Here is a 13,382-nt window from a genome sequence, read left to right as displayed (position 1 = left end):
ATAGCGGGCAAACCTGTGAATCCGATGTGAACCCGAAGGAATGGCGGGCAAGTCACAGAAACCTATTGAGATTCGCCAAACGTCCTGTGCATGATGGCGTAACAATAAGCGTCGCATTCAACAGCGAGGTATCAGTATCATCCGTCAGTTGTCTTGTGTTTCAACCCTGCCGAAGTTGCTCAGGACGTATGAATCCGGTTGTCATATATAGCACAGAGATACACCTTCATATCTTAGAGACTAGGGTCAAGCTACCTCAATCGGTTCGCGACTGAGATAGCATGGTAGACCTGGTATATCATGGTTTCGGCTTCACAGACTATTCTTCAACTGCCCATATAACAGTTATTTTGGAATGCAATCCGATGTTATGCAGTTCATATGGTTTAATCAACATAGTTGTTTATGAATTAAGATGCCTTCGATTCCGTGTATTTTAACCTTCTAAAGAACTTGAATAATCGGGATTGGGTCTGATCGGCATATGCGCACAATCCTCTACAGATGTTGAAGATGAAACAGGGCGAGGAAAGCGATTCTGACTGACTTCTGATTAGGCTTGAACACAGCTTTCTCCCACTACTAATATGGCATGGTGTAAACGGTCGCTCGCACACGACCCTTTCGTTCGTCACGCCCGATTGCGATAACCATCACGAGTTTACCTGACCAAACATTCGCTGGTCTTGTTCGGATGGAGGCAGTCTCAGTTCCCTTCCGTTTGGGATGATTATCAGATGTCCAAGCATGTTGTCGCCCCCCCCCCACAACTTCGATGTTTATTAGGGAACATCTGAAAACTATGGAACTGACCCTGGATTTCCAGATTCTGCCAACATCAACAGCCCCACAGAATATGTTTGTCGGGATTGATTGGGACACCAGATCGACGGAAGCATTTGGTATGTTATGGAATTATGAGCAAGTGCCTTTGAGCACAAAACAAAGACAGAGAGAGGGAGGGAGACAGGAATGGGGGTAATAAAATAGCCCCTGAGCTTATCCTGTGTTTGGACGTGTGCTGTGGGCAATTACTCAAAGTTAAGATAGACGCTCATCTGCAGATTGAAGCAGACTCTAGTTCACTTCCTACCCGGTCAGTGCCCGATCGGGTTCGAACCTGTTTGCGTTAGTTGGTCTCGATAATGTGTGTTTGCAGAGTAAATCCATCCAGGCCACTCTTTTTCCCTCAAACCTTTTTGTTTCAACGGATAGTACAGCTGTCGAGTTGGCCAGATAACGCGACAGTATCCAGTTTTGTTAGACAGGAAAACTCAGCAAACAAGCTGTGGATCGAGGACTTTATGCAATGTGTGCAAACAAACAATTAACGACCTCCACAGCGGATAGCTTGGAAGATGGCTTTCGGATGAATGAATGACCATGTACATCGCGTTAGCGGAAACAGATTGTTACGAGCTGCGGAAATTTCGGTCAAAGGTGACTCCCAAGACAGTCCTCGGAAGCACATCTTTTTAGCAACATCTAAGTGTAACACGCTACTAATAAACTCTCTGAAAACTCCTCGATACCTAATTGGTTTACGAATGCAAGCATTCGGCGACTATTCCTTGGTACCTGGTGAAAGCTCGCCTATTTTTGACCATTCGTTGAACGATTGTGAGAACAAATGAAGAGGAGAGGTGGGCTGAGAGGGTTTTGACCAAGAAATTCACCAAAACTCGGGGAAAACAAGATGATAGTGGTTACATTTGTTTATATTTATGGGCAGTGCCCGCAGCATAGTGGAAGTTTGGGTCTGCTTTCCTCCTGTTTTCTTCACAGGGTTCCAGACGTACTAGATAGTGAGAGTAAGCTTAAAAAGGATTTCGATCATAGTGACTGAGAAATGGGAAGCTACTTATAAACAGATAGACACAATTGGCATACAATACTATAGGCAATACATTATGATTATGCGTAATTTCTTGCTTAAACTTGTCCAAGCAATCGTTATATTGATGAATAAATAATTCCTTTTGTTTCTTTCAATCCAGAAAAGGACTGCGAGTCAGTCTGGAGGCGCCCATGATGGGTTCGAACCAGGGTACTCATTTCATTCAGACCTTGTCAACAACGATAATCTGCTTGTCGTAGTCTGATAATTCCAAATCAACAGAGATTTCGTCCTCTGAGCAGAGCCAATCTATACTGAGAAGGTGAGAAAAAGCTGTACAGCTGTTTCATGCTTGTTGGGAATCAGTAGTGGCCAACTCATTAGTTTCGAAACCGGAATCTCCCGGAACACTTAACCGTTCGGCCACCAGCAGCCAATCGGCATCTTGCTTATATCATACTTAGAGAGGTTATAGTCTCACTCCTCTTCTAGTAACGGAACGCACATCATGGGTTGACTGGTTCCTTAAGTGACGATTTCCCAGGTGAAAGTTTCACTTCTCATGAGAAATTATTCTTCCTCTGAGCTGCTTACTGATGCGCACCGCTGATGATTCCCAACAAGGATGAACCAAATGTACGGTGTTTCCCAGTGAAGGCGGTATAGGCTGGCTTCACTGTTGGGACGCGATCTCGATTGAACATCACATCAGTTTTAATTTCAAATCAGTAAATTTTTCACCAAAGTGCCGGTTGCATTTATTACTGTGGTGCGCGGTTATCTTGGTGTTTTCAGGTAGAAGAACAGTCAAGGCTGCGGATGCTATTCTGTTCGGTGAGTGGAATGCAGCAAGTCGGAAGATAATGGCGAACGTATGGAAGCATGATGTAATGATCCCAGTGAATGAGCAGGGAACGAATTTGGACCAATAGTCTGTACCTTGACGACAGCAAATTTGTCCGTTCCTGATCCTCATCTTCCTTTGGAAAAGCTGTGTTTTGGTTACAGAACAAAAGTTACTGGTATATACGTAATGCACTACTCATAAGGTTGCTGAAAATTCTTCGACGGCCCACGACCTGTTTCGCCCTTTTCGGGGCTCATCAGGTAGGCGCAGTCCCCGGGTTTCCGTCAACCTTATGTTCTACTTGAAACCAAACTGCACGAAATTGGGGAATTACAATAATTTGCAAACAAATTTGTTTGCAATTAGTCATGTGCGGATATTCACTAGAGCGAATAAGGCTGATCTCTTGGCATGACATAAATCATCATCATCATCATCATCATCATCATCATCATCATCATCATCATCATCATCATCATCATCATCATCATCATCATCATCATCATCGTCTTGATCAATCTGCTCCAGCTAATCAGATTTGGGCACGGAAAAGACATCCTCTTCGACAATGGATTGTTTGGCATACGCAATACATAGTCTAACCAACGCAGCTTCTTGTGTTGGACACATTTTTCAAGGGCAGTTTGTTGCACAACCTCGTTGCCTCGTTACAGATACGCCAACACCAACCTACACGGGCAATGGTGCTGAGACAACGGTTATCGGACACCCGAAGACGTCTCAGTTCCGCTGCTCGAAATGATCAAGTCACAAAACCATACAACAAAACGGTCAGCACTGTAGCTTGATACACACGTCGCTTGAGATTCGGAGATGTACGGCTTTGATACTATAGGTGTCCCAACTTAGCAAACGTGATCCGAGCTTTGCAGATTCGTGCATTAACCTCATCTGTCACACTACAATCAGAGATAATACAACTTCCAAGATAGATAAAACGCTACTTAACCTCGAGTGTCTTCCTGGATTGTAAGTGGGGCGTTTAGTGACGGAATGCCCACGAGCATGACCTCACACTTTGTGGATGCAAAGCGCAGGCCAAAGGACTTTGATCAGTTCATGCAGAAACATTTGTGTCTTCTTCTTTTCGAAGACGAGAACGATGTTGTCTGCATGTTCCAAGGTTTTCATCAGCTGCTATTTGTACCCTAGAGTTTTGAAGCCCTTCCAGACCTCCAGCTCTACTTAAACACCCATTTGTACACAACTGGCGAAATACGCTCACTTGCAAATAACGTTGATGTTGACAAGGCAGTCATATGTTATTTTAAGAACATATGCTTCAGTATCCCGAATATTCTACCAAATGAAACACGAGGCTTCCTTTGTGCGACACATTCACTAACGAGTGAGTCATCCGCCAACACAAAAGTAGTGATTCTGTTCCCCGTATGAAGACCTAGAGGGCACCGACCAACAAAAAGAGAAACAGGGAAGAGGGAGAGTCAGATCAAAACAAGGGCTGAACGTTTGTGTGAAAAACCTGAGTTGATAATAAAGATCCTTAATATATCAGTCGCACAAGTCACTGCCCGAAGCCTATGTAGGGCATCACAAGAATCACTGATCAACCAGACAATAGTGTTGCGAAACCCTGACGCATTGATTACCGTTTACAACATCCACTTGTCTCCTCTTGTTTGAAACGATCGATCTCTGTCTCTTGCCTGATTAGTTTTCAAGACATTTACTCACTGAATTCCCGTCGAACTGCTGCAGAGTGGCTGATCGGTAGCTGAAAGGATGAGTGCATTCTTGATCTCAGACTAGTTTCAGAGTTCAGAATAGAATTTAACGTACTATTACAGGTGAACAGACCGCAGCAGCAAGTTTATTTGCATTGTGATTGACTTTAGAAATGCAGGTTTCAGCTCAGCAGACCTATTCCGACACAGCTGCCCAGCTCCTAGGTGACCCGAGAACGCAAGGACTGCTCCCGGAGACGCAGCTGTACCATACATTTTTTTCAACCATTCGGTTTTAGTAATTTAGTCACTTCGCTAGGGCGCGGCGCTTAAGGACTAGAAGTCATACAGCGCCGTGAGGAAATTTTTAGTTTTTGATCTGCTACTGTCACGCTGTGAGTATACTAGTCACTTAGTAAATTCTCCTCGGGAAATTCTACGCTCAAGGCTGATTCAACACACAATGAGGCCTAACCAAAGAAGTGTTGTACAGCTATTTCATTCTTGATAGGGAACAATAAGCATATGTTCCAACATTCGGATTTGTATTCCGATGTGTTGAGCATGTGTCGGTAGTTCTATTTGGAAGGAGTCGTTGAATACCGACTATTCTACTAGTGACCGATCTCCAACTGAAATCTATCTCTCATTGCTTAGGCAAAGGGCCGCACGTTCACATTCCATTCAAAAGTCTTGAGGCAATCGCTACTAGCAAGGATGACGTAACTGCAAGGTGGTTCTCAGGTTTCTAGTGGCAGCTGATCGACAGAAGCTCTTATGGAAATTAGATGGGGCAAACTACAACCTGTTAGTTCGTAATGCACTACTCATAAGGTTGCGGGAAACATCACAAATGAGAGATTCAGCTGGGTTCCAGGTGAGTCTCTCGAAAAACCAAATTAGTTTGCAAATTAATGCATTTCGCTAATTTCGTGCAATTTGCTTTCAAGTAGAACATAAGGTTGATGGAAACTCGGGGACTGTGCCTACCTGACGAGCCCCAAGAAGGGCAAAACCGGTCGTGGGCTGTCAACGAATTTTTTTCAGCAACTCTATAAGTAGTGTAGTACGAATATACATGTATCTCGATATCTCGAATATCGTAGTGACTGAAACATGAGGCGGCCTGGTGCAGCATATTCAGTTGCCTGGAATCATCACAAACCGGAGTTTCAGCTGGGTTCCAGGTGAGGCTCTCGAAAAACCGAATTCGTTTGCAAACGAGTGCATACAACCTGTGTGTTTTTCTTTGCTTATCGCGCCTGGTCTCTGTGGTTTACAAAGTGAAAATGTCAGTTTTTTTTCAAAACAGAACTCAACATTTATTGGAGGTTTTGGATGAATGAAGTGAATAGCTGCTTATTCTGGATGGTTCCACCAGCCAGTCTATCGAAATTAATGTAAGTCCGTTTTGATTGGTGTCACGGACAGTTAACAGACTAGTGAGAAAAAACAATGTGGGGTAGGGGTGGGGGAATCTAACGGTTATTTGATCCATGGTTAAAAAACGGTCTTGGAATTTTGGGAGTATTCAGAAAGGAACAACATGAAACAAGAAGAAGAGGAAGACCTTTTAGCAATGGACACACTTTATAGGTCGGGGTTCAGGCAAGTCAGCGGCGTTTATCAGTGTGACGATATATACTACTGATTTGAATCGTAAACAGTACCCTCTGTATACAGTTCGGAAAAAATCATGTTCACAGCCAACGGGCTTTCACTCCGGATTCACTACCTTAATAATTTGCACTCCTTCGTTATTTCCATAACTTTTGACGGCGCTCAGATAAGTTATGAGACTATATCTGGATACATGGAGTTTCCGAAGGTTTATGCAAATGTTAATGTTAGAGTTATTCAACTTCGCATCTGGCCCGCTTTCCATACACCGGCTGGTCAACAGATGGATCACTCAAAAAGCCGATGTTATCGATGTTGCACCGGTTGGTGTAACGTCAGTAGCCTGAACGACGCGTTACTTGCAAGGCCGCGAAATCACTGATGACTAGGGACATTTCCTGCCGGATCTAGCTAGGCAAAAAGCCATAAATGTTGTGGAATGTAGGTGACTCGGGTGCGCTGCTTGGTTGTTAGTCTTTTCGCCAAGCTTGGCAGTTTGATTGCAAACGTTTCATCACCAACCGAGGTGACATTGTTGGTGCAGGATTGAGTGGGACTCACTCAATCCAACTGCTCCCAACTGCCAGGCTCGGTGAACTGACCAACAACCAAAAAGCCATAAACTTTGGAGGCATTATCTAGTAGCTATCGCTCGTTGCACTGGTCCAATAATTTTCCAGATTCATTCCATGCACGGGAAGCGGTCATTTTTCATGAAGCTCCACCAGATCAGAACCGGATAGGCAGTGGAGATTTGTTTGTGACTGCGTCAAAACTCGTCTTCCATCCGCGCTACACTATTCACCAAAAAAACGCTGTCAAGGCTTGAAGAATACTTTCAGTTGCAAACGGATTTGGTTTTGACAGGAGATTTAACTGAAGCGGACCATCATGAACAAGGGATCCAACTGGATTCATTTGAGTTTCCTGTCAAACCCACATTTGTGTGTAAGTGAGAGCATTTGTCTAAATCTGTACGGAAACTCGGGGACTGCGCCTACCTGATGGGCCCTAAGAAGGGCGAAACCGGTCGTGGGCTGTACAAGAGTTTGCAGTAACCTTATTAGTAGTGTGTTACCTCTAGATATGCTCCCAGATTGCTCAACATTGGAAAGCACATGTAGGTGGGCCACGCGGCTCTACGGTTAGTTGAGAATATGTCTGATCGTTTACTTTTTCTACGCTGAGGGACCCATGATGTGTTATCGCGGAATATATCTCGCACTTTTTAGCTTATGGGGCCTTGAAAAACAACAGTGTCCAACATGTTTCTCGGGTCTACCGCACTGCGCGTTTTCTCGTCTTGTGGTATAATTGCACCTTAATGCACATCAGGTTGCACGCTTGGTAGTTGCGAGAGTTTGCCAACTTCAAGCTGCAGTCAATATGACCGATGCTTGTGAGCTCAATCAGTGGAGTTTCAAAGTCGTTATCAAATTATACTCGATCCCGGGATAAGCAGTAGCGTTCATTCGCGCTAGAAGTCGTTAGAGCGCGAATTTACTGACCGAAAGGTCGGTGGTTCGAACCCGACCACTGCCTCTCGGCTTCCCCTGTCTAGGTTTGGGCAACCTGGCAGTATCGCAGCCCTCGTGCAGCCTTCGGGTGGTATAGCAGTTGGGAACCGAAAGGGCGCCACAGCTGAACGACCGAAGGATGATGCACAGGTTATCATCGCTGCAGTTAGAGAAGGAAGAAATTGTGGTCCACAGAGGGATCAGAGATGATGGCAGGCGTGATAGGACGAAATTAACACGATCGATGATGTTCATGAAGAATTTCGTGTCCAGTCTTTCTGGAAATGTCTCCAAGAGACGAAGTTGTGACACAACAGGACGGTCCGAAAATTGAGGTGAAGTCAACTGAAGTCTCCACAGCAAACCGGATAACCAGTATCCCAACTTTGGGAATGCCTCCTAAGTTGGAGTTAACTTAAACTTATCCACCAAGCACACCAGAGAAAAGATAGAATTTTTTCACAGTCAGAAAACAGAACCCATTGCAGATGGTCTGGCCTGCTATGGCTTGGCAATAGAGGTTCGCTCTAAATGAAGCCGCACTGGGAAGCCGTTTATGCAGGAGGGTTTTCCGGCTGTATGATGAGGAAGAACCCGATGGGCTCATATGTCCGGATCTTCATACATCTTGAGTCTTTTATCCGGAGAAAAGATGCATCAAAGTGTCAGTGCATCAAACGCCCCACCAATTACCAACGTCAAGACTGGTATAGTGGAAACGGTCCAGATATAAATCTCACAAAAAGTGAAGAGACGGATAAGTACGAAGTTAGTGCATATGTCCTTAGAGTGGGAGAGGGAAACATATGCAATACTGCGGACCAAGTAGGGAGAAATGAGATATTGGGAGTAGAAACCCTTCGGATACTTGGCCAAAAGAAGACACAAACACTATCTCTCTCAGTAAAAGAACTTGCAGTGGGTGGTATTTGTTAAGGAAACTAAACGATGACGTACATCCCTTTGTTCTTAGCTTGAGCTGACTTTAAAAACTCTTCGCACTCTATCAGCACGTAACATGATTTACTCTGAGTTCTGAGCGTTTGAAATCGCTATTGGTCGCGTGTTTGGTAACTCAGCGTTTGGGCGACGGTGTAAAATTCTGAATGGGTAGCTTTGAACGAGAATAAAGTAAGCAGGCTCCCTGAGCGTTTTGTGCATTGAAAAAGTTTGTCAAACTCTCTGGGCAGGGTATCACTAGAATTTGTCTGGTCTGCTGCGACAATCTAGGTGAAAGTTGTACCTAATTTAAAGACATCTGGAACTTCTCTGTGTGATGGTTGAAGCTTGTCAGACCTTGGTGGGTCACCAGCAAGGGCAAATTAGAATTCGACCACTCCTGGGAGAGTGACTACCCAATAAAGGGTGATTTTGTGGATTATCAAAGGGAAAAACCTATCTTGTGGGATGGATGCTTTTGCCGGAGGACTGACATATTCGTCTCCATGTGGGCCACGGCTGACGGATTGATCCAGGGGAGCTGCCTTTCGTCGAAGAGTTTTCTCTTGATGGAGTTACTGTACGCCTTTCGCTTCTATGTGGCTAACTGCTGTGTGTGGATAAACCACTTTCATTGATTTCCTGGACTGAAGCCATCCTTACTTGGAGACCTGAATTCGGCGCAATTTTTCCAGCGGTAAGCCCCTCAAGCACTGCGGAGTGGCTCGTGGGAAGCTAGATCTCGATGGCAGTGCCAATCTTTACACACACACACACACACACACAAGAATCGCAAAAGTAGTGAAAAACATTCTAGAACCATCAAGGCAACAGTGCATCAGGATTGGCAGTTCTGACACTCACGGACTGTTTACACCAGTGTAGTATATGATCGTGCTGAAAATGTAGAGCTGGTTTCAATCATTGTTGTTCTCAATTTTGAGGGGCTGAAACCTGATTGTCGTACTCAATGGAACATGATCAACCCACAGATTGCACGACTTTCAGGCTAAAAATCCTAGATAGTACCATTGCACTACACTCAGCTGTAGTGTTACGCGTTACTTGTCCAACTGATGGGCCATTGTTGGCGTCCTCGTTCTGATTCCTTCATAAACTTGACAATAACGATGCGGATCTTGCAGAGCGATGTTTCTCAACCAGATTGTGGAATTGGAGAGGAATGAAACCGTGAATACCATCTTGAAAGAAAAACAAAAAAACTAGAAGAATGGTACTGGCCATGGTGGAGCAGTCACGTGATGTGTTTGCTACCTTCGTACACACACACACACACACACACACACACACACAAAGGGTTTCGATGTTGCTACACTTCTGTTCAAGCATCCAGGAACGTACCCACTCTTGAACGACAACCAAAGAGAATGAATGGATCCATTCAGAGTAGAACCAAAATCCGTTTTGCCGTCCACAGTAGTCTTTGTTAATCCACTACCACGTGACCGATGATATTCGTTGCAGAATTCAGGCATACACGTGCGCAACATCGGAAATGCTGCCTGTATGATAGAAAACAATCAACCTGACCAACAAAAACGCCAGCGTGATTGCTGTTTCTCCGGTCCAGCAGGATCAACCGAGATGTTGTTTGGCACACCAGGCGAGCAGAAGTCACGATACATGTGTTCGCTGTTGATGACCATCAACATGCCAGAAATGCCAAGGACTCAGTAGCCTGCGTTGTTTATTTGACTTGAAAAGGTTCTGCGTGGGTGCATGCTTTCTCTCGTTTGGTTATTCGTGAAGGCCACTACCGTTGATTGCCTCAAGCTGAGGTGGTTTTCTGGTTGCGCAAGCATCTCGGTACTAGTAGTTAGCTAGATGTAAGTAAGTGTGTCTGAGAGGACCCCGAATACTAGTTCGTTGTTGATACAGTCAGCAGCCTAAACAGTAGCAAGTATCATCCGACTATTGTAGCTATTTATGTGTGTGTGTGTGTCACATCGTGTTTATCTGTGGAATTTGAAGAAAACTGAACAACAAGAACAGCTGCAAAACAATAGCTGGATGAATTGCTGAACTGTGCATTGATGTCCTAGTCCTTCTATTCACCTTCCAGGTATTCTCGTCACTATCTAGATGGCCCTTCAGAAAGAGGTGCCTCAAGCTGAGGGGGCTAATTTCGTCCTCTTCTCTCCACAAGGGCCATGTCCGTATAAGAGCAAAGAAAATAGTGCCATTCTCAAGGTTACTTTGGTGTGAACTAAGTAGCGCTGACTTTTAACGCATCAATTTATGACAGGATAGACAATGAGCGCCAAATTAAAGCAATAGTTTTAAGGTTGGGATCAGAGTGATCCCAACGTGAAACCCGAATGGAACACAGCTCAGCAACCTTCTCTCAGAGTATCCTTTCCATAATCAGAACCATGTCAAACATGCTACAGGCAATGCTACCTGCTAAGAGCAGGATACTAGAAAGTGAACACCACGAAGAGGCGAGAATAGTCGTTCGTTTCAGTACTTAGAATAGCGTGTCACTCGAAGAGAAGCTAACGATGGGCTGATTTAAGCCGTGTAGTTTTCTTTCCTCCATGAAGTAGTACAGAAACTTTTTGTAGTCACCCACAGTCTGGATCAATTAGGCGGATTATTAGCCCCATCCAGTCAACACAAAGACGATCCAACGTTCAGTTATCACTGAAGAGAGGATGTTGGAATGTTCGCAGTATCCAATTATCCCCTCACCGCCGACCGGACTACGTATGGTTCTTTTTCGCCGTGATTTTCCCGAGGAGGTAAACCTTTCAGAACTGGCGGTGAGATACTTTCTGTTTTCCAAGCGCTTCACTTTTGTTTCTAACAGAAATATCCTGGATCAGTAAAGGGAATTTGATAGCCAGTGGCCACTTTTAAAGGATGGCCTCCTGAACTCTGCCCACGCTCCGTTTCACTACATCGTCAGGCTGTCCTTGGCTGAACTTGCCTAATCAATCTGCCCCTTGGTATGGGTACAACGCTATTCGCTTCAATGTATCACAGTTTCAAGACAGATTCAGCGCAATTAGGATGGAGTATAGGATGAATTGACGCCCAATGGCCTGATAATTATCCAGTTTCCAGTATCGGTCACTACCTTCGTTGGCTTTCATACTGATATTTGAAAGGAAACATGTTGAACTAGCATCCCCATTTTGTCAGCAAAATATAGAAAGTGATCGTTGTTGACTCCTCCCACGGTTGTTTACCAAGTCACATGTGCAAATGGTGGCTATAAGACCAGAAACTAGACAAGATGGACCGAAGAACATTACCATAAGTGACACATCGTGGAGAGTAATGGGGCTTCAGTTCAGCTCACTTAGGCGACGTGAGATATGCAGTCAGTCACCAGACAGCATATCAGATCACCTGCCGAGGAAATTTAAGACTAAGCAGTCTCGTGGTTCCTACGACTGTTGCTATTGTCATTTTTTCCTCCAGACCATCTCCAGACCATTCTGCTTAACTAACGCAACACAGAAAGTAAGCCATAAACCTGACATGATATTCAGAGTTAGTTGTGTGTGGTATGATCTTTGACCCGTCGAACGAATGCGGGTCATATTTTCCCTATTTATCTTGTAGCCATTTTGTCATATTTTGCATTCAATTGAGATTTCGTCTTGTAGGTGAAGCCACTCTACACTGAGAAGCTGAGAATCACTGAACACTTGTTTCATCCTTATTGGAAGTCAATAGCATTGTGCATCTGACGAAACTCTGGAGAGCTTCGAACCCGGAAACTCCCGTTCACTAATTTGAACACAATATTTCGACCACGAGCATTGTAATAAACTCGCAATTAGATAGGATATTGCGCCACTCATATTTCACTCATAGAATGCACATTAAGTATTGACTGGCCTCTCAAGTGACCATTTGTCTGATGGAAATTCCATTCACCTTGTGAGATAATTATTCCTCCGAGCTAATTATAAACCGATGGTACTCTGAGAAGATTTGATAATTTTCAATTGAGATTTCGTCCACTATACTCCTTGGAGTCTAGTGAGGTGCGCTTTCCTGATGATCCTAGTGTAACGGTGGATACTACTGATGGGGGCATGCGAGTAGTATGTTTTCTCGTAAACCCACTTCGTGTCTCTTGAAAAGTAAGATCTATTACGGATTTTGTGGAGTCGCATTTGCTTGCACTTGAGCAACATTCACTGAATATCCAGGAAAGTTCAAGAAGACGCATTCAAGGAGAAGATGGATATTCAGTTTTTGTAAACAAGTTGCATATGAGAGTTTTGCTCCCCTGTCCAGTAGTCTGTAACTGTCCACTTGGCGTTTCCTAATAAATAACTCCGCATCGAAGGCCTTATTCCTTTCGCTAGTAAGGATGAAATAGCTGCACGTTGGCTTTCAGTTTCACTTACAGGGTAAAATCTTGATTGAAAAATTTCAAGACTCCCTCGTACCGCTATCAATATTTTGCATTGTATGAATCGTTCGTAGTGGTCTAGTTGGTAGGTTACGCGTAGTATCATACACATTCCTCACATTACGCTGTTCGCCGACACGCAGAGGTTGGTAAGTTGTATTTAGAATTATTAATGTAAAATAAACAAGTACGGACTTCTTTTAAAGAAGCACTTCCGCTGGATCGAACAGGTTCTCAAAATGGCTGATTCCACATCTTGCTAAGGGTAATGTTTAATCGGATCCATACGCACCGTTTGGGGATGCTTTGGAGGCGTGAGTTTGTTGCCTTCGGAAACGTATTGAAGAGGCATCCCAGCCTATGGTGACAATAAGGTGTTTGTTTTGATAACACGACAACTGCTTCCGCAAGGAATTCAACAAGGACCGGGGGATGCTTGGCGTGAGTTTGTTGCCTTCGGAAACGTATTGAAGAGGCATCCCAGCCTATGGTGACAATAAGGTGTTTGTTTTGATAACTAACA

At 44.2% G+C, this 13,382-nt stretch overlaps 1 protein-coding gene across 1 annotated transcript in view; it reads left to right on the top strand.

Moving 5' to 3' along the window:
• Window positions 1-13,382, top strand: part of T265_07861 (hypothetical protein) — a gene marked incomplete at both ends in the record, with an annotated part of 58,087 nt that overhangs the window by 42,273 nt on the left and 2,432 nt on the right. The window contains 2 exons of the mRNA XM_009173501.1: window positions 3,359-3,475; window positions 11,914-11,955. Of these exons, the coding sequence (XP_009171765.1) occupies window positions 3,359-3,475; window positions 11,914-11,955 (159 nt within the window). The remainder of the gene's footprint in view (window positions 1-3,358; window positions 3,476-11,913; window positions 11,956-13,382) is intronic.

This window comes from Opisthorchis viverrini (assembly GCF_000715545.1).
Source record: "Opisthorchis viverrini unplaced genomic scaffold opera_v5_190, whole genome shotgun sequence".
Lineage (NCBI taxonomy): Eukaryota > Metazoa > Platyhelminthes > Trematoda > Opisthorchiida > Opisthorchiidae > Opisthorchis > Opisthorchis viverrini.
Note: the sequence above shows the minus strand (reverse complement) of the source record. Positions and strands in the feature narration are given on the sequence as shown.